Here is a 27,552-nt window from a genome sequence, read left to right on the forward strand (position 1 = left end):
ACTCAACCAGTAATACACAACTTTGCGCCCAAAGGAACCCTCAAATCCATAGGGTACGCAATACCGACTGGAATTTGGCAACTAACATCTTTAGACCAAACAAAATTAAATGGGCATTAGGAAAATTCAAACCATTTAAATCAGCGGGAGAAGATGGAGTGTTTCCGGCGCTTTTACAGCAGGGACAAGACCTCCTCCTCCCGCATCTGGCCAGAATATTCCGAGCAAGCTTCGCGTGGGGAATTATACCAGATAAATGGACTCGGGTCAAGGTACGCTTTATACCAAAGGCAGGGAAAAAGGACTACTCACAGCCTAAATCCTTCAGACCTATCAGTCTAACATCGTTCTTACTTAAAACGATGGAAAGAATCATTGATCAGCACATTAGAGCCAATTACCTTGTGGAAAGACCACTAAGTGTAAACCAACATGCTTACCAAAAGGGAAAATCTACGGAGACTGCCCTACTTGACCTGGTTGACAAGGTGCAGAAAACCCTAGAGGATAAGCAAACCGCTCTATGTGCGTTCCTTGATGTCGAGGGTGCTTTCGACAATACGCCCACAGAGACCATACTCAATGGTATGAAATCAAAGGGAGTAGACGAAACCACCACCAGATGGGTACATAGCATGCTCTCGAATAGAGTAGCCACTCTAACCCTCAATACTGTAGAGCATGAATTTTATACCACAAAAGGGTGCCCACAAGGAGGCGTTCTATCCCCACTCTTATGGACCCTAGCAGTGGACCAACTTCTTGCAATTATGTCAGGCCAAGACTATGACACACAAGGATATGCCGACGACCTTGTAGTCATCATCAAAGGCCCATGCCTCCACACGATATCCAACCTAATGCAAGGAGCTCTAAACACCATATTCAAATGGTGTCGAGAAAATGACTTGTCCATTAATCCGAGCAAGACCGTGATAGTACCATTCACACGAAAACGCAAGCTCGAAAAGCTCACAGAACCAAGACTTAATGGACAAATAATATCATTCTCAGACGAGGTCAAGTACCTGGGGGTCACCTTCGACCAAAAGTTAACTTGGAACCCTCACCTGAGGAACATCACACAAAAAGCAAAAATGGCCATGTGGTCATGCTATCGCATGGCAGGAGCAAGATGGGGCATAAGACCCAAAATTGCTATGTGGTTATACACAGCTGTAGTGAGGCCAATTATCACCTACGCTTCCGCAGTCTGGTGTAACAAAACCAACCAAAAGACGGCAATAGACACATTAAACAGCCTGCAACGCACGGCTTGTTTAACAGCAACAGGCGCCTTCTCCTCGACACCGGGAGCGGCCCTAGATGCACTGCTGGATATTATACCACTCCACTTGCAGGTGCAAAAGGAGGCCAAGCAGTGCGTCTACAGAATCTGCACGCTAAATAGGCCAAAATGGCGCTCTCAAGCATTAACCAAACTAAAGGCCTGGGTTTTTGCAAATAGAACCCTTAGCATGCCCACAGATGACACGCACACTCAATGTCACTTTACTAAACTGTACACAGTAGAAATACCTCCTAGAGACAAATGGACTAACGACCAAATGTTCGTCGAAGAGGGAAGCCTTATTTGGTATACGGATGGTTCCAAGAAAGGCAATGATGTAGGATGTGGGATCTATGGTGAGAGACCTAAGTTCAGAGCTAGCGTCAGCATGGGCACACAGGCCTCAATCTTCCAGGCAGAAGTCTTCGCCATCAACAAATGTGCGGAGATCAACCTGGATAGAAACCTAAGACACCACCATATCTACATCAACTCAGACAGCCAGGCTGCTCTGCTGGCACTAGAATCTCTTGAGTCAAACTCAAAACTAGTCCAGAACTGTAAATCAAACCTAAATGCACTGGCTTATTCCAACAAAGTTATACTTAGATGGGTACCAGGGCACTCCGACATTAACGGAAACGAAGAAGCGGATGAACTTGCTAGAAAGGGCGCAGACACACCCCTGGTCGGCCCAGAACCGTTTTGTGGAACCACAAAACGGGATGCATATTCTCTGCTCAACAACATAGAAAAAACGAGAGCAATCGATTGGTGGAAGTTCGTAAAAGGACAAGAACACTCGAAAGCTCTAATCAAAGGGTTCAACAGCAAAACTGCTAAGGAGCTTCTAGGGCTCAAAAGACACAAAACTTGTGCGGTGACTAGAATTTTGACTGGACACTGCAAGTTGAACAAACACATGTTTCAAATAGGGAAAAAACAAGATGCGACATGCAGGTTCTGCCAAGAGTCAGAGGAGACTGCTATGCACATTCTCTGCTCCTGCGGACCACTAATGTCCAAAAGAAGTACCTACCTAGGGCGACATATACTGGAACCCTATGAGGTACAGAGCATTACGGCCCAAAGAATCTGGAACTTCCTGGATTCAACGGGCATTAGTAATGAACTTTAAAGGGCCGTCACAATAGATCACAGCTTGGTCGAGGCGACACTCATAGGCCCATATAAACATAATAATAAATAATAAATAAAAACTATATGAAACTAACTTCCCAGTTACTTAGAACTCCTTTGAGTCCTCTGCTTTAATACTTGTACTCGACTCGGTTAACATAATCGGTTTGGTGCTGATGCGGTGCAGCCTGCCTAGTTATAATACTAAATAAGTAGTGATCAAATCTACTACATATCTCTGAAACAACTTTTTTTTATTTCTAGAATTAATTTTAACGGTTCTATATAGCATCAAAATCGACATTTGTTATTATAAAAATTGGCAAAGTGCGAATCCGACTGCTCACGAAGGGTTCCGTACCATTACGCAAGCCCTCTTAAATATTATATTTTGTTCTGTTTTTAGTATTTGTTGTTATAGCAGCAACAGTAAATCACGGATCATGAGTCACAACCTGGTGACAGACAGACGGACAGAGGAGTCTTAGTAATAGGGTCCCGTAGGGCGGTCACAGATGGGAAGGATTAATTCCCATTTATCCCCGCCGGCTACAATGGGAATACACTGTAAAATCAGCTTGTTTTGGTATATTTCCATCTGTTCCGCCGGGGACAGATGGGAATGAACCTGATTGGGGAGCGGGCAGAGATAGGAATACACCATTGTTCGTTCACTTTTCCTTACGGTGATGATCTAATGATAATAAATAAATTTCATAAAAATTAAATTAATCATTATTTATTTAGTCAACATAGTGTTACATGCGATAATAACATGATTTGTTAGTCAAATTGCCCGTAAGATACAATTGGTAATATTACAAATAACAATTAAAAACATAAATATTATAAAAATAGCTTTGCGCTTTTTATACAATGTTTAAATCTACTATACCTACCTACATATAAATTCTTAGTAAGAGTTATTTTGATCTTATTTTTTAGCTAGCAAGAATTGAATGGAATTGGGATGCGAGCGGCTACGGCTGACGGTAGCACCAGGGGCGCTGAATATAAGTATACAGTAGAATCCGTTTATTATGACTCCGCTTATACTGACCAACCGCCTACTATGACGTAATTACTGTGCGATGTTTGGTTTTCATATAAAACTCTTTGTGACAAATTCGGATAAGATGCCTTCGCTTATAGTGACAAACCGCTTACTATGACCTAAAAATCCTATTTCCATGTAATTATGTCCGGTTATACTGACACCTTCGCTGGTTTTCGTGGCCGTCACCACGTCTTTCCTGCGAGGACGTTTGATGCGTTCGTGGCATGTAAGGTATTTTAGTTTTGTTTCTCAGTGACAAGTTGACATTTTTTACAAATTTAATAAAACTCATCTCTCACAAAGGAATTTGAGATTCATTTGGAAAACAACAAAAATAAGAAGTTGTACAACTATGCTTTATATGACATCCGCTTAGTATGACGTAATTGTCAGTTCCCTTCGATGTCATTATAAGCGGATTCCACTGTATTAATATGGAGCTTATTATTTTATTTTATTTCTTTATTAGAGATAAATCACAATTACATAATATTTTGATCCAAGAGCATCGTTAAACCAGAATGGTTTAACGATGCTCTTGCACATAGCAGCACATAGCAGTGTATATTCGGACGGGTTTTAAATGTCGGGATCCACTTGAGAGCCTACATCAATTTTTCAAAATCCATAAAATCGATGCGGAGCTTATGCGGATGTCGTACATATCGGTACAGGAAAGTCTTAGCGGCGGCTAACTGCTAGGTAATTTTCATCATTACCTATAACGGATCGTCTAGAAAAGTCGACCAAGGTACTGTTCGCAACTCAATAGTTATTGTTCGTGTGTTTTTTCTTTTCGTTTTTTTTAAAATATAAATTACTAAAAATTTAATATGTGACGTTTTTAAATATGTACATAATCTTGACATCCGCATCCGCAACATCCCTGCTACTATGCCATTCATCGGCAGGTAATGTCTCAAATGGATTCCGATATTTTAAAACCGTACGACAACCTACTGACTTGCCTATATTTTGTAGACTGCAACCTTATAGGTACCGCCTACCTGCAAAAATATATTGGAACCATAAAAACAACAATAAAAAAACCTGCCAAGTGCGTGTTTTTTTTTACTTTTTCCTCCATCCTGTATGTACATACAGTACAATAAAATACAATAGCTTGATACCATCAGGTGACAATGAGAGAGGAGTAACTAGGAGCTCCATTTTGAATCTACGTCAGATGATTCAGTTAGATGATCTAACTTCGCGGGACTCCTTACTTGAATTCGCGCGCAACAACGTAATTCATTCTGTAAAGCGGTTATTAGATACGATATACTCGTACGTATTATGTATTAACATTATTTACAACTTATTTTTGCAGGCATTCGGCATTTTTTTGCAAATGAGAACAATTGTTTCGTTGTTATATACTGTATAATAGTCTCGTTTTCAAACAGAGCTTGTTTCGAGATTAGGGTGATTGGCCAGTAACTGGCTGGTTTTAGTAATTGTCATCAACGGTATCGTCTTGGGTCGTCCCATTCGTTTTTCGTCAAGTTCTTAAATTAGTCCTATTCTGCTTTCGTCACTCATTCTACATTCGTCACAATCGTCGGTGGCTTTCAATGTAGAATGAATGACGAAAGCAGAATAGGACTAATTTAAGAACTTGACGAAAAACGAATGGGACGACCCAAGACGATACCTTCAATAACTAGCCACCTTATACTAAGTAAAATGAATTGTGTTTATAGATGAATAGAATTCATTTTTAATTTAGGGCGGTCAGTTACTGGCGAATTACCCTATTCATATACCCTAAAATCCATAAGTCATGACGCGCTTAAAAGGTTCGAAACACTACATACTATAGTGAATAATAATATCTCCAAACAAGCTCAGTTTGAAATCGAAAGACCTATAAGCGATAGTGCAACACTCGGGCTATGCGTGGCGATCAACTGATCACAATGTAAGAGTAATGTACGATTCTTATCAGCCGGACGCCGCGCCGGGCCGGATCTCAGCTTGGCATGGACGAACCGTCCAGTGGCGCCCTCATTGGGGTAATTGTATTTTCTAATTAACCCATAGACATAATATATATATAGACGGTGTCTCAGCGAGCTGTCACTGTTGCCACTTTTGTTTAGTGTACGATTAACAATTTAACACCACCTTGCTGTAGCCATGTCGATAAAGTCATATCGATAAACTATCGACATTTCTTACAATTTTAATTTTACTTCAAAGGTTTGACGATATCTAAAATGAACAAAAACGCTTTTATTCTTTATTGTGGTTATCAGATCACAATTTTATCGTCACGCCCCAGCAGGGAACCAAGGGAAAGTTCAGATATTTAATTAAAATACATAAATACCTACTAAGATATGTGTTCCGCAATAATTTAAATATTTTATTAAATTCTAATATATTTATTATTCATTAGCATTTCAATTATGTATATGTTTAACGAAGATATTGAAGCTTCAATTAATAGCTATTTCGTTCCGCTGTGTAGCGTTTATCGATATATAACATGATTAAAATCGACTTTTCACATCCCTAAAAGAACACATATACACGCTTTTACGCACACATTCACAGCCTGGATGCATCAAAAAAGGCAACACTTGATTTGAAGTTCACCTTGTCAGCAGTATGGTTGTCCTTTTTTGACAAATGGCATTTTAAAAGAGCGAGGAGAGAGAAATGATACTAGTTGCTGCGCCGTCAAATAGAACAATAAACGTAGGGGCCTTGAATTAACCAAAGCATCAAAAACTAAACAAAATAAAACAATGCGACAAAAACCAAAAAATGGGGAATCAATAGGAAAATAGTAGTAATATTATATAGATTTATACATAAAGTAATTGGTTAATTAGAAAATACTATTCCCCCAATGAGGGCGCCACTGGACGGTCGATGCAGTCTTAATGTGTCTCGTATACCGGAACGTGGAACCGTGCAACAGGTATTTAATCGTCGAACAACTGGGATTTTCTAATCTTTATTGCGTACAAATCGCGACTTAATGTTCAAGGCATTCTCTGTCAGTCAACCTTCGGACAAAGCAGATATGTAGGTTTCATCACTGGGGACAAGTTAGAAAAAATCCCAGCCGTTACTAGTGGTAAAAACTTGGTGATAGCAGCATTTAGATTAATTTGAGTGAATTATCCATGTAATATGGAGTTAGCTTGTGGTAGCTGACCGAGTCCGTCTGTGAGAGACCTGATACAAATCGAAACATTTTACTGGCGGGAACAGGTAGGTGGGTTAGCTGGCCGTCACGAAATCCGGCGTCATGCGCGCAACCTGCAGCCGCAAGCAGTACAGCCTTTACCATAAGGGCACACGGGGCCCGTGCCCAGTGCCCCCATCCTCAGGGGGCCTCGAAGGACAGATAGTAACAGTATATTTGATTACCCACAACAATTAGAAGATCATAGTAGAAAAATGTTAATTTAATTCGCTTTCTTTACTTTCCAAAAGGATCTTAAATTCTTATGTCATAGTTGAAGACGGCCCTGGCCGCAAGGAATGTATACGGATGCCAAGCTGTGTGTGATGATCTATTATATATTACAATATAACTAGAGTCCGTTAAGTTTCGATAAAACATTACGTTGATTGACACAGTGGTATTCCCAGGCTAAATTCGACATACTTTGGCGCGTAATAAGGTGCTCTATACCAGCTCCATCCGGCTCGATCAATATGAATCGTACGTTAACGCGGGTCCGTACAATATACCAAATCCATTAAGAGGGAAGAATAGCTACTGACAAGAGGTACCTTTTTGATGCGGGAGAAAACGGTTTCCACTAACTAAGTCTTAACAAATCACTTTGATTTGGATATCGATCATTTCAGCATAATATATTCTGTTTATAGGTTTCGCTTTAAAATAATATTTGGTATATTGTAAATTTTGTAAAAAGGAAAACCTATAAACCTAGTCTTTCATTGTATCAATAACGTACTAAAAATCAGTGGGAATGGAAAATATTTATAGTTGATAAACATTTTCTCTTTTTATATGGACGAGTACGTAGTATTCTTCCCTCTTAATGGTGAAACATATAGGTAATGCTATCTAAACTTTTATAGTAAACTAAACTAATAAATAATATTTAATATATTTTCTTAACTAAAACCATAAAATGACTATGGTTGCCGACTAAAATGATAACAATTAAGTAAATTGTTATTGACTATATTCTATGGTTGCACCTGCTAAATAAAAAACCTATTAAGTCACTTTTTAGGATTTTTATAAGCTGTTTTATGCAGCACAGCGTCGACAGTGATCGTTATTTACGAATACGACGACTACAATAGTGTAGCAGCGTTGCGCTTTCTTCTAGTGGGACCAAACTAGACACTGCAGTTAGCAGTAGAAGTGACTACGAGAATCAAACGAAGTGTCGAAAATATCCACGCAAAAGAACTGTCATGCTGAAACGGCATGAGAATTTTCATTCTCTTAACTACTGCTGACTGTATAAGATTTTTTAAATCGTATAATCAGATCAGATGGAAAATTGTTCCGGGACAACTATTTGAAATTACTGGAAAACTATTACTGGATGTCTATTTGTAATTTGTATTATGTTCAGTGTGCCTTCACATAATTATTAAAACATCTCAACTCAATACTCTTATCTGGTCCTGCTGGCTACCTATACTGACTATGTATCACGTAGTCACGATCACAAATCTGTAGACAGGTTTATCCCTCATAGGGTCCTAACATCTTGTCCAGAAGCTTAACATTAATACATCGCTGAACAGGACAATCAATAGAGCGCAGCTACAAACTATATAGTGAGCGCCCATTGATACTGTCCAACAGTGCGTTAAGTGCATGTAAATGTATATCACCGACACGCCCGAAACAAATTATATTAGTTAGGGTGTTTAGGCGTGCTGATTGTATCTCAAATTAAGCTAATATATCTAAAATATCTAGATTATTATCATAGGTCTCGCGATCCAGAGAGAGGCGAATGGAACCAATTATCAATATCAAGGACACAGGTGCAAAATAGTATGCAAATGTTAATTAGAAGTTCAAAATAAAGGTGACAGTCTCTACACTAGACGACATCCCGTGTGCCGTGGCCTCTCTCTATTGTGCGACACCTATATCAGGTACAGTGCGCTTACTTCCAGTTTGTGATCACGTCGTGGCTATAGATGGGGGTCACACATGGAAATTAAAAAAGGTATTCCGAATGGTCCCCGCGTCCTGGATATGTGCAACCTATTTTTTATAAGTGATTTTGATATTCGACTGATAGAATATTATTACCAATATGTCAATATATAGTCAATGTGTGGTGTTAATATTATTATTCGTTTTCTTCACTCTCTTAACACAAAAGACAATTTACTAACCAAAAACTGGAAATAAACGAATGTATGACAAAAATGCTATAATCATAAAATCACCATCGTTTTGTCAGTCAATTTTCTACAATTAAGAACATTATATACACATTCAATATACATACAGTTTACCTCTACATACAAACCGATTGCCTGATATGACTTCTATTACTTGATGCTAACCAAATGCAAGTAAACCTTCAAAGCCTACATTTGTTAACCGCTATATTGGCCGGCATGGCTGCCAATACAACCACCACCACTTGTTTATGACACCAGTTGAATTGGTATAATGGCGCCTACAATATTCATAATTTATTTTAACATTAATACAAGAATAATGTTATTTGGGAGGTAAAGAGCCAGTGTGAATGTCAGTCAGTTAATAAGAATAATATGCAAAACAGTTACATGGTAAAAAATAAGCTTAAAAAGAAAACACTGAATCATAGTACACTACCACGAGCTTGGTCATGTACCACATACAAAATGTAAAGCGCTTCAATGCCTGTTTGGTTCTATTTATAAATTGATTATACCATTCGCAATCTTGAGCTATTCATTCGCCGATAACTTTATATGAAACCATTTTAATTCAATGCCAAAGTTATGATTTTTTGTGGTCCTTATAGAGTTTATAGACACTGGGTTGACTTAGTGGTCTTTGTACAACAAGGTACCACTTGACCGCCTGAGCCTAATATTTACGTAGATTAAAGTATAGGCTTTGAAGAGATCGGGTATATAAAGCGACTGGTAGATGTGTGACAAGATTTCAGGAAGTAAAAGTAGAATGTTAAAAATAAATATAAAATGTGTATAAGGAGGGAGGAGAGAGCGAGTCTGTGTCATAATGCGGTTAATCCCAATCGTCGTCGCTGGTGGCGGGCTCGCTGTCGTCGGAGTCGGAGGAGTGTATGACGCGCGAGCGCTCGTCCAGCGCGCGGCGCAGCGCCACGGCCAGGCCCGAGGCGCCGCCCGTGCCCGCCGCCGGCGCCGCGCCGTTGCTCGCCGGCCGCGACGCCTGCACCTGCACAAGCAACAACACACCTTACGACGGCCGTTCACCATCAGAGGGCCTCCTACCTCTCTTGCATATTTCGAACGATCGACAAACGATGTGGTTTGTGGTATGTCCACTAATTCACACGAGATTATAGTTGTTTGTGGTAGGGCCAACACGAGGATTAACACGAGATTATAATATATTATATCGATTATAGCATACATATAGCTATGGTTAAAACACATGTAAAAATATTTAACAGTGTACACCGATTTATGCCGTGTAGTCCAACTTCGAACAAAAAAACCGGCCAAGTGTAAGTCGGACTCGCGCACCAAAGGTTCAAATGGGAACTACGTTTACTATGGAGTAGCGGCCTTCCCCTTTCCTCTTAATACAGCGAGCAATTCTACGATCAAGTGCTTTGAAAAGTGATTTATAGGCAAGCATACTAGTACATTGCCTTTACAATTGTTTTACATGTATCATGTATGTGTATGTAGACGATGATGACTAGTGCAATAGCGGCGATAGTCGGCCAGGTACTCACGGATCGCAACTCGACGCCCTGTCGGATCTCGCTGAGCAGGTTGCTCCGGTTGTCCTCTGCGGGCGGCTTGGCCCCGGCTTCCACGTGCTGCAATCAATTCCCAACACCTTATTTAAAAGCTGTCCTGTTACGAAGGTATTAAAATACGGTAAACTTATTGTTTTTAATTAAATAGTTCCTCATTTGTCGTTTGACCGGTCGCTGATGGAAATATTAACAATCTATATATATAAATGCAAGTGTCCTGACTGACTGACTGATTCATCAACGCAGAGCCGAAACTACAAAAGCCAGAAAGTTGAAATTTGCACACCAGATTGCATTTATAAAGTGTACAAGAGATAAGAAGCGATTTTAAGAAATTCAACCCCTAAGGGGGTTAAAAAGGGGATGAAAGTTTGTATGGGGTTAAAGTTTTTTTTTAAGCTAGGAATTTGAAACTTCGTAAAAAGATATATTATTAAAATATAAGAAAACTAATTTCAGCGTTTTTAAAAATTCATCCCCTAAGGTGGTGAAAAAGGGGTTGAAAGTTTGTATGGATATCAAAAAAATTTTCAAGTGGTGGACTTGAATCTTTGTATTTAGGGATATTATTAGAAGACAGGAAAAGTAATTTCAGCGTTTTGTAAAATTCATCCCCTAACAGGGTTTAAAAGGGGTTGAAAATTTTAATCCATTACAAATGCTTTGAAACTTCGTAGAAAGGCATAATAGCCGATTACAAAAAAAGTGATTGCAACGTTTTTGGAAATTCAATCTCTAAGGGGGTTAAAAAGGGGATGAAAGTTCGTCTTCGGGTGCAAATTTTATTTTAAGCAAGGAACTTGAAACTTTGTAAAAACGTTTTAAATTAAAATTAAAATAAAAAGAAAACTCATTTCAGCGTTTTTGAAAATTCATCCCCTAAGGTGGTGAAAAAAGGGTTGAAAGTTTGTATGGATATCAAACATTTTTTCGAGAGCGGGACTTGAATCTTTGTATTTGGGGATACTATTAGAAGACAATAAAAGTAATTTCAGCGTTTTGTAAAATTCATCCCCTAACAGGGTTAAAATGGGCTTCAAAGTTTAAATCCATTACAAATACTTTGAAAATTCTTAGAAAGGCATAATAGCCGATTACAAAAAAAAGTTATTGCAACGTTCGTGGAAATTCAACCCCGAAGGGGGTTAAAAAGGGGATGAAAGTTCGTCTTCAGGTGCAAATTTTATTTGAAGCTAGGAACTTTAACTTTTTGGAAAAAAAGGTAATAAATTAAAAAACATGAAAACTAATTCAAGCATTTTTGAAATTCATCCCCCAAGGTGGTAAGAAAAGGGTTGAAAGTTTGTATGGAGATCAGATATTTCGGTAGTGCGGAATGCGGAACTTGAATCTTTGTATAAGGGCATAGGCACCTATTATGAGAATACAAGAAAAGTAATTTCAGTAACCAACATCAAAATTCACTTGACTTAAAACTTCATACAACTTGCTAAAAAAGTACTTAATTTCAACATTGCTTGGATATGAAAATTATAGTACTAAAGATGTAAAATGTTGAAGATAAGATTCCACGCGGACGAAGTCGCGGGCAACAGCTAGTATAAGTATAAATATTAAAAAAATACAACTTCACACACAATTCTACTTATATTACAGTGGCGCGAAAAGGTATAGCATCTTACCTCGACAATACTATTCTTATGTAGGAACTATAGTATGAATTAGAAATAAAAGTCACCTTTAAGGCCTTGTTTCCACTGCGAATGCTTTCCATGAGCGCGGCTCTTGCGTCTGGGGGCACCGCAGCGTCTGGCGGGCCAGGCGGCGCCGGCGGCGCGGGCGGCGCGGGGGGCGCGGGAGGCGCGGGCGGCGGCGGAGGCGGCGCGCCCGCAGGCGGCAGCATCATCGGCGGCGGCGGCGGCGGCACCGCCGGAGGACCACTCGACGGCGCTAAAATACACACAGTTACCACCTTAAGGTATGTACTTTATTAAGTAATTCGATTGGATTTACAATAGGATAAAATCAAAGATAAGAAGTAGAAAGAATCGATAAAGATGCATGACCAACAATTCATGCATGACCATAACTGACCATTGCAGCAGTAGTGTTCTCGTTGGTGGTTCTCTCGTTTATGTGAACCAGTGCTGTACCGGATATACTATTTCTTAATTTGGTTTCATCGTACAAATTAAGACACTGGTATAGTTAATGTACACTTACGCTGAATGGGTCTCGGCGGCGGCGGGTTGCGGGAGGCGGCGGGCGGCGGCGGCGGCGGCACGGCGCGCGCCGGCGGCGGCGGGGGCGCGCGGGAGGCTGCACAACACGCGCTCTTATTAGGACCAGGCCCTTTTTCTTCACGTTGGGAAATTGCATAACGTTTCCAAAAGCTACATCCGAAACACTGTTTTCCGCAACCAACACTATATTGTAGAGGTTGGCGGTATAGCAATAATCCCAATGCTAACCGGTTCTTGAAAAAATCGGTTACGGTTATATTTCGGTCTTATTTTATAACTGGTTATTGCATTCTTTAATGACGATCCTCTGCGGTAGCAATCCTTGAATCAAAACTCTACGTGTTCATGTATAATCGGTAGAGGTAAAGCGCCAAAAAAGAGTACACGACCTTATTGCCTAAACTAAACATTAAGGTAGCGTATATGTCGCAGGAAAATTGTAAGATTCGGCATTTCACAAATGGCGTCGTCATTTTACAAACGATTTCACGTTTGCAAATTGATTAAGGCAAATTGTTAGTGCGCTCAACAGTGTCAACGTAAACGAGATGGTTGTCTGAGGGTGACCGTGGTTTTCTGTTTTATCAATTTTTTATATTAACTTTTATAGCACTATAGCACACCAATCACCCAAAACCGAATCAGAGCACCCCACTATACACGTGGCAGACAAGAGTCTGTCCTACCCCTAGAGAGCAATTACGAAAATGGAGGCGCGGAAGGAGAGCAGCCCTCGCCGGCTGTGACGGAGCGCGGGAACGAGCGAGGCGAGCTTCTGGGGCAGGTTGCCGAAGGCGACTAGCGAGCCGAGACTTCGTAGCCGGGTGTATTGACCATGTTTCGTCGCGCGATGGCGTAACGGCTGCTTTTCCACAGCGCCGGAGCCACCCAGTCCCAAAAGCCTCCCCCGTCCTACGCGCCCCTAATAAGTCCGACAAACTCCAGATTTGACGGACATCCCAGCGTTTTTCATAGTTTTGATGAGCGGCGCAACACGTGGTAAATTAAAGAACTAATTAAATTAAAGAAATAAAATGCCGCGGAAAATTGGGAACGGCGCTATTAATGTCATAAGGTATTTTACAAAATGCCGACTTTTTACAATTTGCCTAACCATTTTACAACAGCGGATTCTTACAATTTGCCTGCAACATATAGATATTTTACGCTCTTAGGTAGGTTGCACCAAACTGTTCGTATTGTTAAAGAGTTCGCTTCGAAAATTTTGATGTATGGAAAGTTACGTAGTAAAGCGCCGGGGCGCCCCGGCTGACGTTAATCAGTCAGTCAAATGTGGTTGGTGCAACACTGGCCCTTAGTTGCTACAGCTAGCGCAATAAGTTGAGAAAGAAAAGTGGTACTGACGCGGCTGGGGCGGGTGCGGAGGCGCGGGGCTGCGGTGCGGCACGGGCGGCGCGTGCGACGTCGCGCCGCGTCCGTACCCTCCACCACCTGTAACAAACGGATAGGAAAGGGCCATTGAAAATGCTTATAAATACATAGGTGATTGAAGGGTGACGTGTATAACAGTGTTAAACACCGCACGCCAGGGTGAGTGGAACATGGCTATATGATAATAAAGGCCACTTGCACCAATCACTAACCCGGGGTTAACCGGTTAAACCTGGAGTTACCATGATTACCAATACAATTTGACACTGGGTTAACCTGGGTTAACGGTTTGACCGCTTAACCCCGGGTTAGTGTGATGGGATGGTGCAAGTGCCCCTGAGTTGGTGTGTGCGGTGACCTTGTGGGGGGCCGACGTCGGGCTTGTGCAGCTCCTCCTTGACGGCGTCGACGCCGCCGTGCTCGTTGATGAAGTCGTAGATGAACTGGCGCGTGCTCGAGTCCTCCAGCTGCGACGCCGACACGCCCGCCATCGAGAAGAACGACCGCATCTCCTCTTCCGGCAGGTTGTCCAAGTCGAAACCTGCAACACACACCACCATCTTTACTAGCTACCTATTAACACAACACACAACACAGCGGACATTCACTGTAGAGGGCAGCACGAGAAACTTGCCATTTTACATCGGGCCAATAAATAGTAAAATGGCTAGTTTTCGATTTAGGCTAATAGATGGCAGACTACAATGCGCAAGGGAGCACGACTGTCACGAGGTGGCAGGCTCTCCCACGAGCACGGTCTCTATACTATATAAATCAACATTAACGCTTTTTTATTACTTTTGTTTGGGCGGTATAATTGATCGAACATAACTTCCAATCATTTTTTGAGTGTACCTTTGTTAGCGTCCCACCCGACGTGTGATATGTGCTTGAAGTCTTGAGGAATTCCAATGTCAGCTTTTGTGATTTTTCTCATCTTTGGTTTCTTGCTGGTATTTTTCAGCATGCCTGTCAAAAAAAAAAAACAGTAATATATATAATTAAACAAAAAATACTCTTACGCTAATTGTAACACGTTCACAGTGTGAACTGACAATTTGTAAATCTTATTGCAAGGACATAAGGTACTCCAATGGTCAGGTAACATCGTAATTATCGTAAAATTGTAAATTCTGTGAGATTTACCAGACGATATAGATTTGAGAGGTGGTGCGTGCATGGGCTGGTGGTACGGCGCAGGTGCATGGTGCGGCGCGGGCTGGGGCGCGGGCGCGGGCGCGGGCGCGGGGGCGGGCTGGGGCACGGGCGCCGGGCCCGGCGGCGCCGGCGGCACGCCGTTGTGGCGCGCCGACTGCTGGCTGTTGGCGCGCGACGCTAGCATCGACCGCTGCCGTCGCTCTGCCACAAACAAATAAAAATTGGAACATCGGCAAACTCATCGACGTCGAAATATGCTTATAAGACTTATTTCGATGGAATAGCTTGCCAAATTGTAAACATCAAAGATTTAATTATTATTTGTGTTTTAATACGCATACATATACAGTACAAACGAGAACGCCTGTACGTGCCCTAGTTGCCTGAAAATAAATGATATTTACTTTAATTTAATTGAGTGTGGTACATGGAGTTTTCCTTATTAAAAAATCGGATATTCAAGAATATAGGGGGTACCGTGGCCCAAACTTAATTAGGAAATTTGGTTGCAAAAGTAACAGAAAAATAATTATAAATATTTCTGACCAGCATAGCATAATTAATATTATATAATTAAAAATAATAAAATATCAAACCTTCACGCTTTTGTTTCCTCAATTCAATCTTCTCAATGAGGATATTTCTGAGGACCTTAGCTTCATCTTCATTGGCAAAATTAAAAGCTGTCATATAGTCCTGAAAGTTAACAAACCCATTTTGTAAGTCTAAACTATTTCTCAAACAACCTCACTCTAACATCTTCAAATCATTTTTTTCCATTAAAACATAAAGCAAAGTGCTTACTTCAGCTTCAAAAGTATGCAAATAAGGCCTGGGGTGTTTATATTCTATCTGCAAGTACACTTCATGTTCCCATATCATGGCCTTCCTGTAGAGGCAGTAAATGCGGAAGAAGTAGGAACGCTTGCTGTTGTCCTTCACCAAGCACAAGATGCCAGTATCCTTTTTCTTCCATTCTGAATGTGCTGGTCCCTCAGTGGTAAACAATTGAACTACTGCGGTCGCTAAACTCTGCAATCAAGTATCAATGACTCTATTACGTACATATCAAATTTAGCTATGCCGTTTTTGGCAAATATATGAACCAGGATCTATTAAAGTTGCTGCTGGCGCAGCTATGCGGCTTTTTGGTGTGTCTTTTAATTGAAAAACACTTGAAAAGTAAATAAGTCGGAGCAAATATGCAACAATTAGTATAGCATACTTATAAGATCATTTAAATTATTTTAGTTTCATAAGTATTATTTAGTTACTTTTTTTTAAGTGTTTTAAATAATCTAATGCTGCGTGACAAAACCCCTTATAAAAAACGAGGTATAGTATGAATGTGATATTTTGAACCTCATTTCTGATTTTTGCACGGCCCTAATGCAATTACCAATTAATCCCATATAGGAAATTCATCCTCACAACAAACCAAATTGATTGAAACCATCTAAAAACTTCCCAACTGCCTATATCGTTATCCTTTTATCTTTTCCTGGTTACCGATTTTAATTAATACCTATTCGTAATTTTAATGCTACAAGTTATTTTAATTAGGCAATTATTTAAATTTTTGTTTCATAATATTTTTTAAACCCCAAGTAAAAAGAAGGGTGTTACTTATACCTTTGACGCCAATGTCTGTCTGTGACATCAGACTGTCAAACAGATTGATGCAGTTTTGTTTTATGTGAAAGCGAGTTTCTTAGCTATGATTGATAAAAAATTATCCAGGAGTTTGAAGAGTATGGATCTCTTTTCCAAAACTATGTAAGGCATTAAGGCCTGGCCAGAGGGGAAATTATTTGGCCAATCTGATTAAATTGTTCAATGAAATCAGGCTGTGCCGACTCAAACACCAAGAGTATCATGCATTGGCTTATTTTTTTTGACTTAGACTGTAGTGTCTACATTATATTTAATAGTGCTTAAAAGTAATCTTCTTACAAATTACCATTCACAATGACGGGACATATTCAACTTTAAATTTTGACTTTATTACTTTATTATTTGACTTTAAATTTACATCCAATGTTTCGGGGATGTTTTGGAGGATCTTCTTACAATTTACCCTTAAAATTACAGTGATAATGTGTCCTTTATTAATTAACTAGCCTAGAATGACCTACTTGTGGCAAAAATTCAAGTTGGGTGATTTGAAAAGCCTTATCTGTTTAATTCAATTGAAAGTCAAGGGTAAAATTTCATTATTTATACAATAAGTAGATCTTTATAGTTCTTGTAAAGCACTAGGTACAGTCGCAGGTATAATTATTTTACACCTTTACATTTTTAAACCAAAACTTATGGTTTGGTTCAAGTTCACAAATATCATTACAAGCCGACATTCTAAAAATATATCTACACAATCTTATTAACACTGTCATAGAGGCATGTAAATATATTTTTGGAACATTGGCTTGTAAAGACTTTTGTGAACTATCCCTTTATGTCATAATATGGCCTGTCAATGGTATTTCTTGGTAAAGAATGGTAGCTTAACCATTTCAGACCAAGAATTGGTCCTAATGAGTCACCCCACACCTACAATGTCCAATTGTCCATATCAGTACTGGAAAACAAAAGTTATTGCTGTGCATAATACATAATGTATATTAGATTAAATAAAAGTATGGTATGGTAAGCCCTGCATTCAAAATGATCTGAGCACAACTATTAAGAGGTTAAGAGAATACAAAAGTTGTCCTACTTAGCATATCTGCTGCCAACTCTGAATATTTGTTACATGACAATACATTCAAATCAGCTTAGGGTGGTATTCCATCTGTCCAATGTGTATTGCGTCTCACTTTTGCTTAATGACTTATGCCCACTTGCGCTATCCCACCATCCCAGGGTTAAGCGGTTAAGCCCGGGTTAGTGGAATGGTGCAAATGGCTCTTAATGATAGAGTGAGACGCAATGACAATGGACAAAGAAAATGGAAAGGTGGAATACGACCCTTAGAGAATCAATTTGTTCACATCACTTATTTGACCAGTATACTAACATAAGTCTGAATTCAATAAAGTGTGGCATTGGCCACTGGAATATCATGTATACTTGTATAGCCCATAATTGGCAAGTGAGAATAAGAGATAAGGCAGAAGATCATCCATTAAGTGAGGTATACCCACTCCTGTTTATATAAAAAGCCAGTGTACAAATTGAAAGATAAATAACAAAAGATGAAGAATACAAGAAAACCTAACTAGAGGCTTTGTAACGCTATATCTTGCAAATAAATTAAAATTCGCTGTACAAGCAATCGCAATCGCATTGATATCAACAGATAATCCACAAACACGGCGATACGTAATCTAGTCGCTGAATCACGAGGCCTCAGCGATGTTTAGTAGATGGATTGTACGCACCTGGCACTTCGGTCCGATTAGACTGAAAACCTGTTCGTTCTCCTCGCGGCTTAGTAATACGCTAGGCCTATGCTCTCCCCTCGGCATCCTGTCGTTGCTACTTCTAAGCTAAGATACCTTCAATCGCTACACACAGGCACAGCCCCAGATGTCACTCATTCCTGCTTTTCAATAGTACATATATGTATAACTACGTTGATGCCTTAATTATTTGGAAAGTAATTAAATATTATGATATTTTGACTGAATTTAAATCTTAATTTGCGCCTACGAACACTAAAAACTAGTAATAAACTTTCTCTCTAAACCACATCTATCATACAACTAATGTTGCCAGATTTTACATACTATACTGTCAAAATAATCTAAAAGCCGTAACACACGACCGCACCGCGCAGGGCTACACCCAGACCATAGAGTCAGACCAAGAAAAGTCTGCAGCGGATTTTGATAGCCGAGCCTAGCCCACGCAGTACAAGAAGAGTACAAGTATTATTTTAAACGTCAAACTTCTATGAAATTATGACGTATAAATAACACTGGCACTGCGAGGGCTATCAAAATCGCTGCAGTCTTTTCGTGGCTTAACCTTAGAAACCGACCAACTTCATATTTTTATCAATGCAGAAAGCGACCAAATCAGTTGTCACTTTTACAAAAAAGAAAACAACGGGTTCCACTCCGGGAGTGCCGACAGAAGTGAAAACTCAATGACTAGTCCAAAATGTTAGTACAGTCATTATATCCAAAAAACCGACCCTACCCGTGAATAATTAGTTCTTGGATTTTTTTTGTAGGTCCCTCGGGAGTGTAAATAAAGTAGCAAAAAGTAGACTGAATCAGGCTCCTGCGTATATTTGAAAAATGTTTATTTTTCCAAAAAAACGGTTTTTCTTGAATAACTCGGCCATTTTTGATTTTACAGTAAAACCGTGAGGACAAAAATTGTAGGAAATTTGATTCTCCAGAAGGTAGTCCAGTCAGTATATCCAAAAAACCGACCCTATCCGTGAATAATCAGTTCTTGGATTAGTGTAAATTCAAAAAGTAGACTGAATCAGGCTCCTGTGTATATTTGAAAAAACGAGGGACCTACGAAAAAAAATCCAAGAACTAATTATTCACGGGTCAAAATCTATAATGATAATGACTGTACTATGTCTGCAGCACTATGTATAAATAATAATTGGCCCATCCTTCTTTCTATGGAATAACTTTGGCTTTAATTTGTAGCGTTAATTGTTTAAAATTCGAATAGAAATTGTAAAGTTACCTTGCAGACTTCGCATCTAAATAATTTGAGCATGATATTTTGAGTTTTATTGACCAGTACTAGAGTTCACTTTTATTACCGATTTCGTCAAGATGTAGCTTTATTGAATTACCTATATATTGGAGTGATATAAAGTTAGAATGTAACTGTGAGATCCTCGTATTTCAGCCCGTGAGGACAAAAATTGTAGGAAATTTGATTCTCCAGAAGTTAGTCCAGTCAGTATATCCAAAAAACCGACCCTATCTGTAGCTTTATAAAATAGGCCACAGAATTCACTTTTTTCATACAAAATGTTCGACCATCAGGGTCAGATGGTTAGATTAAATTTACAGCCTCGCGCGAGCCACGAGTGTAATAATACTCTTTACAGTACATATCTATCTTCCCGCACTAGTGCGTAAAGTAGCACTTTACGATACACGTGCGAATAGGTAATTTCCTTTTTTTCGCACTGGTATCGTAAATAACTATTGGCGAACATGTTCTGTATTGTTCCTGACGTGTATTCCAACTTCCGAAGCGCGGCCGAGCATAGAACGGAAAAAACCGAATGACGTAATCCCGAATGCAAACATATTTTGAGACTCACCGCGCGCGGCACGGACGGAATTCGGTTTCCGTACGGAAAAGTCTAACCCCCTTATTCATAAAACTTTACGGAACTGATTTAGTTAAAGTATGTTTTATCCCTTTCTTACAAATACATAAGTCAAAATGACAGATAAGTATAAACTATTATTAGCTAATTGAGGTATGTAGCGCGTTTTTGAATAAGGGGGTAAGAATATATAAAAAATAAAGATAATAATATAACATATAAATAAACAAAATGTGTTTCATACATATTTCAATAAAATCACCATTTTTCAAATCGTTTTATTTATCCGTCTGTTCCATAACAAACTAGATACAAAACATTACAAATCGGTTACTGGTTCGTTTCTAGTTTTACTACAATGTACATGTACATACAACCGACAACGCTGTGCTTACACTAATTCGAAAATGACACGTATTAGCTACTACTATAAGATGACTGTATATTCTATACAAATTAAACCGTACCCACGTGTATTCCACAAAATGTTTGAAATTATATAAATTAACATTTGTAAGGTAGGCAAAGAGCTAAGTTTTGGTATAGCAGCTTTCTAATTATGCACTAGATGCACTAGTTGTTCCAACAGTTATTTATCACTAATGGTTATATACCTCAACATTTTTCATTCCTTCAACTCTTAAACAAAACATAAAAGTTAACACAGTTAATATCAAACAAATATTTTGAGAATTGTTCGGTTATGAACTGTACAAAAGACTTTTTAAAACAGGGATATCCATAAATTACATGTGGGGGCCCACTGATTAACAGTCTGCCGGACGATATCGGCCTGTCAGTTGTTCGGAACTGTGAAAATTTTGTTCTAACTAACAGGCCGATACCGTCCGGCGGACTGTTAATCAGTGGGCCCCTTAAAAACAAAGAAACCGGGGACCACTTAAAAAATTACCTGTATATTTTGTAATTGATGTTTATTCATTCTGACATTTTTATTCCATTAAAAATACTTTGAAATAGTAGAAGGTCGTTAGCGAAGCAAGTAAAATATAATGTTATATAATTCATGTGACGTCAATTTGTTCGTCGATGCCAGTCACATTATAATTATGATGGAATACTGGAGCCTTGGGTGGTTTTAAATATCAATATTGTTGTACAATACATCTCGAATGAAACAAAAACAGTTTAAAATGTCCTACATCCTACATACCCGTCAAAACCTATAAAATTCCATTCAAACTAACCGTGGCTACAGTCTAATACATCCTTTGGATTCAAGAAGTGCATTACACTTATGATAAATTATTGATACCTACTTATATGTATTAGCGCGTGAGCTGCCACTAACAGTGCGTATTTTGTATAATGTAAATACAGATAGAATAAGTTATTTGCTCACAATTTTTAATGAATACAGCCAAAAATGCAGATGCAAATATACCGTGAAACCATAAAATCATTATCTTCCTCGCTATCGGTCGAATATGAGAGACAGATAACGATTTTAGATGTTGACGGTACCTCAACCTTCTGGTTCGATTAGGTACTTTTTGCATTGACCCTGCAGGGAAAAGTTGGACAGTTTCTCGGTATTACATATTATGGAATCCATGTTACATATATTTGTAATGACTACTGGAATTCATGCTACAGATCTGCCTGCATAATTGATTTCATTTTATATAACTATTTAATTTAAATAAGTACATACGAGGGCTGATTGAAAAGTTCGCGGCCTGACCATTAAAAAAAAAACTATTTAGTTTTTTTCTGCCGCCATTTTGAACTGTCATTATTCAGTTGTCATCCCGCGAAATTTCAATTGTAAGACATTGTAAAAAAAAATTATACGTCTCATTTAAAAATAAGAGTCAACAGATTTTTCATAATGGACAATTTGGAGCAACGTGCTGTAATTAAATATCTTCATAAAAAAGGATTGACTCCAAAACAAATTTTTGAAGATATGCAGTGTACATTGGGGCAATTCTGTCCATCATATACGACAGTAAAAAAGTGGGCAGCTGAATTCAAGCGGGGACGAGTCAATATCGCAGATGACCCTCGCCCCGGGAGACCAACCACTGCGACCAATCCACATAATGTGGCAATTATATGCGAGATGATAATGCAAGACCGACGATTAAAAGTAAGGGAAATAGCTGACATCGTAGGCATTTCCTATGAAAAAACCCAAAACATTATAGTCAACGAATTAGGTTTTTCAAAGGTGTCGGCGAGATGGGTTCCGAAGCTCCTTTCAGTGGAACAAAAAATCACTCGTCTAACAATTTCACGCGACTGTCTCGACTTGTTCGAAGCTGACCCTCAAGACTTTTTGGACAGATATGTTACTATGGATGAGACATGGGTCCATCACTACACGCCCGAGACTAAACAGCAATCAAAGCAGTGGGTTCGTGCTGGATCTCCGCCACCCAAAAAGGCAAAGGCCATTTTGTCGGCGAATAAAGTCATGGCATCAGTCTTCTGGGACGCAAAGGGAGTAATAATGGTTGACTATCTCCAGAAAGGTACCACTATAAACTCGGACTACTATTGCGACCTTTTACGCCGATTACGAGAAGATCTGAAAGTAAAAAGACCTGGATTGTTGACAAAAAAAGTTCTCTTTCACCAGGACAATGCACGTGTGCACACGTCAATAAAATCGATAGCAGAAATTCACAACTGTGGGTTTGAATTATTGCCCCACCCGCCCTATTCGCCTGATTTGGCACCATCGGACTTCCATCTATTTCCAAATTTAAAAAAAACACATGGGCGGTAAGAAATTTTTTACCAACTACGAGGTCCAAGCAGAAGTGGACACCTATTTTGAAGGCCTGGAGGAAAGTTTCTTCAAAAGTGGTATTAATGGCTTTGGAATCCAGATGGAACAAGTGCAAAGAGCTCGACGGGGACTACGTAGAGAAATAAAAATATTAAATAAAATCTTTGGATTTGATTTCATACTTAGGCCGTGAACTTTCCAATCACCCCTCGTACTAATAAAATAATGCTCAGATTTTTGTTTTGTTCCGCTCAGTAGACAACCAAGTTTTCCCCTTTTTAAAAATATTATTTCGCAAAGTTTCTTCGATTATATAAAATAGATGCGAAAGTCAAAAAAAATGTGCCCCCATTTTGATAGCTGATGGGGCTGATGGTACTGCATGTCATGTTTGGCATGTTTTGGGGTAAGGTGGAAGGCCGTCCGCCGTATCTTCGTTGAATGCAGAAAATGAAAAATGCTGACCAGATCAAGGTAACGGTCCGTTACGCCCGTCTTTTATAGGTTATGCTGTTAGTATGAAGCTCTAGGATAGGTATTCTAGGATAGCGGTGCCGTTATATAGCGGCAGTCTCCACTCTCCATACAAAATACTACTACATCCATGACTTATAAATAGTTATTGAAATTCATGATATTACAACATTGAGATATATATCTAAAGTTTACTGTGTAATATATAGGAGCCAAATAAAAAAAAATAGTTGTCGAGCTTAGCTTAGTCAATCCCCTACCCGGTAAACATGCAATCTTCACCAAACAGGCCATAAATCACAATTCACAATCTAAAGGTCAAAGTGGTCAAGGATGGTCCATGACAAGCCATCACTATCGTGTACCCCTGTACATACCATTGACCCCTAGCAATGGTATACAATAGCGGACGACTGGCCAGGTTGTCTATTGTGGTGCGCAAACGGGGAGTTGTCGCATTTTTTGACACTTAAAGGGAATCGTGGCGTAGCGTGGCGTGAGGGCCTAACGCGGACCACGTTCGACGTGTTGCCTTTCTGTCGCACTTGTGCCATTCGTACGTAAGTGTGACAGGGAGGCAACACGTCGAACGTGGTTCGCGGTAGCCCCTCTGTGGGGTTCACACAGTCCCCCATGGCAGTGGCTTGGCATGGCTCATCGTTAGCCACTATGTACTGGGCCTTAAGATCTCATAGCACGAGCGCTTTTCCAACGCAAACAATAACGTTTGTATGACACACTTTGATACAGACTACATACAGTAATTTAGTGTATTGATTCACTTGATGGCGGTGGCGCTTTCTATCAAGCGTTGTTGGAATGCGTTGGTCGTTAAATCTAATTTAGCGTGCGGAATCAAGCGCTTTTTTAACGCGCGTTGAAAAAGCGCTCGTAAAAACGAGGTCCTAACGGTGACACTTTTACATCTTATAACAGATCCCGATAAGATAAGGGAGTAAAGTACCTAAGTACGAATAAATTTAAGAATAAAAAGAGGTTTAAAATAATTAAAATAGCTCCATGAAGACTAGCATTTTGACAGTTGTTATACCTTGTTAAATCAGCAGCTCAGGACGCACAATTACTTGTAATAATGGTAGGTACTCTAAATGCGCGAATGTATTAAGAAGAACTATGAAATAATTTTCCTTTACCCGATCATACACGTGTTTTGAGACGAGGTTTGCCTCATAAAGTAGGATTCGATACATAAAAATAAATTTAGACGAGGAACAACCATTATTTGGATTCATAAAAGCGATTTACAATAAAATTCACAAATTCAAAAATCTTTTTAGTACTATTACGAGCCCATCAACGTTGTGCACGTTGATGGGCTTAATAATCGCGATTATTTAGCAGTGGCGCTAGTGTGCACGTTGATGGGCTCTTAAGAGATTTTTTAAAGATTCTGTGGCATAAAAATACAAATAGAAGGCTCGCTATGACAAAGCTCTGATTTCTAAACTAAACACACCGATTCCATCGAGCCGCGTCGCACACATTCACAACTCGAAGGCTGAGCGGCGAGTGAGTGGCTCCAACACAATGAGTGTTGCGAAATCGATTCGCCACCACGGCATGTTTTACAGTAGCTAACCCAAGCTAACAAAACCCATTGCTAACTCGGCTGTTTTTTCATTATATTAAACATTGAAATAATTCAACAGCGAAGTTCCGAGCTAAGTAACATTTTAAATTAAAAACACAATGTAACGAGTTGCATATTATCTCAGCAATTATATTTTATATTAAATAATACCTACTGAGCTTTTCAAACAATTATGCGCGGAGGTAATTATGCGCCTTAACCACTAGCATGTCAAACGTATGATGTCAATTTTATTCTGAAACATGTTTCAGTTTTTTAGACAGGTAATACAGGTATGTATTATAACACTGCCATATCATTCAAATATACTGACTGTAATTACGCAATTAGCCAGCACATTGGTAATCAATTAGATTACTCAATTGACTTACGATTGTCATCCTACTTAACTAGGTACAGTGAACATCAGAAGTAGTGGATAAGACTACACGTCAAATAGCTTAACAAAAAGAGATATGTCTTTATAAGGGCGCGGCCACACTGCGATTTGCGAGCGATGTCGTTGCGCGCTCACGGTGAACTCGCTGCAAGCTCGACTCGCTTTCAAGTCGCTCTCAAATCGTCAGTTTAGGCGCGCTTAGAACAATTCGTCTATGACAAATACTTATGAACGAGAACTGTAACTGTAGAGGTAGGTACATCTCCATTTGGAATTATTACCTACACAGGGTGGCAGATACTTTTAACACGTTGTTTCATTCGCTACTATTGATGCTGTCTGTATTTACCTAGGTAATTAACATTTAATTATAGTTAACATTAAACATTAAGACATGGAATAGGCCACAGAGCGATGAATTAAATTCGATGATTAGGACAGTTTCACAACAGGCATCTAGGTATAACAGACATATTTGAAGGCATTACAGAGAACGGAACAAAATTGCTTCAACATCATACAGTTCAATAACATTCTATGATTTTGTACTTCCAACCGCTTATCACCTGTGAATTCAATGAAGTAAAAATAGGTAATTAACCTACGGGCAGCTTTAATGCTTTTAGCGCGTAGATAAGTTGCCCGTACTAAATAGGTATGGTCTGATTAGTAGAAGAGCCGGCCGCAAATTTTCTAACCGACTTGATACCACGATGAAATGCACAATGGTTTCCCATAAAAGTGATGCTAAGTCCGAATTCGATAGTCTGCCACGGCGGAACTTGCCGAAAGTACGAAAAAGAAGGCCACTTCCGGTGCGAAAAAAGGGGGCTGATTTAACCCATCTGATACCGAAATAATAGTTATGGCAGCAGTTAGAAATTTACATGTAGACACATAAAAGCGAAGTCTGCCAGTATTTTTTTTGCCGGAAGTGCTTGGCAGACGCTCTCAAAGGTGGCCAGCGGGACCCCTAATTTAACCCATCTGATACCACCATGAAACCAATTCCAGTCGGTAGGTATGAACCCTCATGTCAGGAATATATAAGTCTGCCAAGGCTTTTCCTGCCGAAACACCTTGGCAGACGAGATTATGTAAGCAAGGTCGGCATCGGTTACCCTACACTAACCCATCTGATACCACCATGAAACCAATTCCAGTCGGTAGGTACGAACCCCCATTTTAGGAATATATAAGTCTGCCAAGGTTTTTCCTGCCGAAACACCTTGGCAGACGAGATTATAAACAAGATGACCATCGGTTACCGTACACTAACCCATCTGATACCGCCATGAAACCAATTCCAGTCGGTAGGTATGAACCCTCATTTCAGGAATATATAAGTCTGCCAAGGCTTTTCCTGCCGTAACACCATGGCAGACGAGATTATGTAAGCAAGGTCGGCATCGGTTACCCTACACTAACCCATCTGATACCACCATGAAACCAATTCCAGTTGGTAGGTATGAACCCCCATTTTAGAAATATATAAGTCTGCCAAGGTTTTTCCTGCCGAAACACCTTGGCAGACGAGATTATAAACAAGATGACCATCGGTTACCGTACAGTAACCCATCTGATACCACCATGAAACCAATTCTAGTCGGTAGGTATGAACCCTCATTTCAGGAATTTATAAGTCTGCCAAGGCCTTTCCTGCCGAAACACCTTGACAGACGAGATTATGTAAGCAGTATCCACATACGAGGGATCCGTGTTTTGGGATTATACAGATTACGGACATTATTAATAGCTGTAGGCTTATTTATTACTTTATGCTTATACATATTTGTATATTATTATGTTATTAATAAAATATATTTATAATTTATTAAACCTAAACTTAATACATTGGGAATTCATTACCTGCTTACGGCAGTAGTAGGGATAAGTGGGTC

At 39.5% G+C, this 27,552-nt stretch overlaps 1 protein-coding gene across 1 annotated transcript; it reads right to left on the reverse strand.

Moving 5' to 3' along the window:
* Positions 1 to 3,154: 3,154 nt before the first annotated feature.
* LOC134678158 (actin nucleation-promoting factor WASL-like) lies at positions 3,155 to 18,857 on the reverse strand. The gene is made up of 11 exons (XM_063536612.1): positions 18,555 to 18,857; positions 15,979 to 16,206; positions 15,771 to 15,870; positions 15,163 to 15,375; positions 14,872 to 14,985; positions 14,375 to 14,557; positions 13,990 to 14,076; positions 12,605 to 12,700; positions 12,120 to 12,331; positions 10,394 to 10,480; positions 3,155 to 9,867 (listed from the first exon to the last, which is right to left on the reverse strand). Exons 1-11 carry the CDS (start codon positions 18,639 to 18,641, stop codon positions 9,697 to 9,699), a joined length of 1,578 nt encoding a protein of 525 aa, XP_063392682.1. The 5' UTR covers positions 18,642 to 18,857; the 3' UTR covers positions 3,155 to 9,696.
* Between the last annotated feature and the right edge of the window lie 8,695 nt (positions 18,858 to 27,552).

The sequence above is a fragment of the Cydia fagiglandana genome, chromosome Z, assembly GCF_963556715.1.
Source record: "Cydia fagiglandana chromosome Z, ilCydFagi1.1, whole genome shotgun sequence".
Taxonomy (NCBI): Eukaryota; Metazoa; Arthropoda; class Insecta; order Lepidoptera; family Tortricidae; genus Cydia; species Cydia fagiglandana.

Coding starts and splice junctions, on each gene's coding strand:
- LOC134678158 (XM_063536612.1), bottom strand. CDS start 18,641: ATGCCGAGGGGAGAGCATAGGCCTAGCGTATTACTAAGCCGCGAGGAG. Junction 16,207..18,554: donor TAATCGGACCGAAGTGCCAG/GTGCGTACAATC, acceptor ACTTGATTGCAG/AGTTTAGCGACCGCAGTAGT. Junction 14,558..14,871: donor CGGGTGGGACGCTAACAAAG/GTACACTCAAAA, acceptor TGTGTGTTGCAG/GTTTCGACTTGGACAACCTG.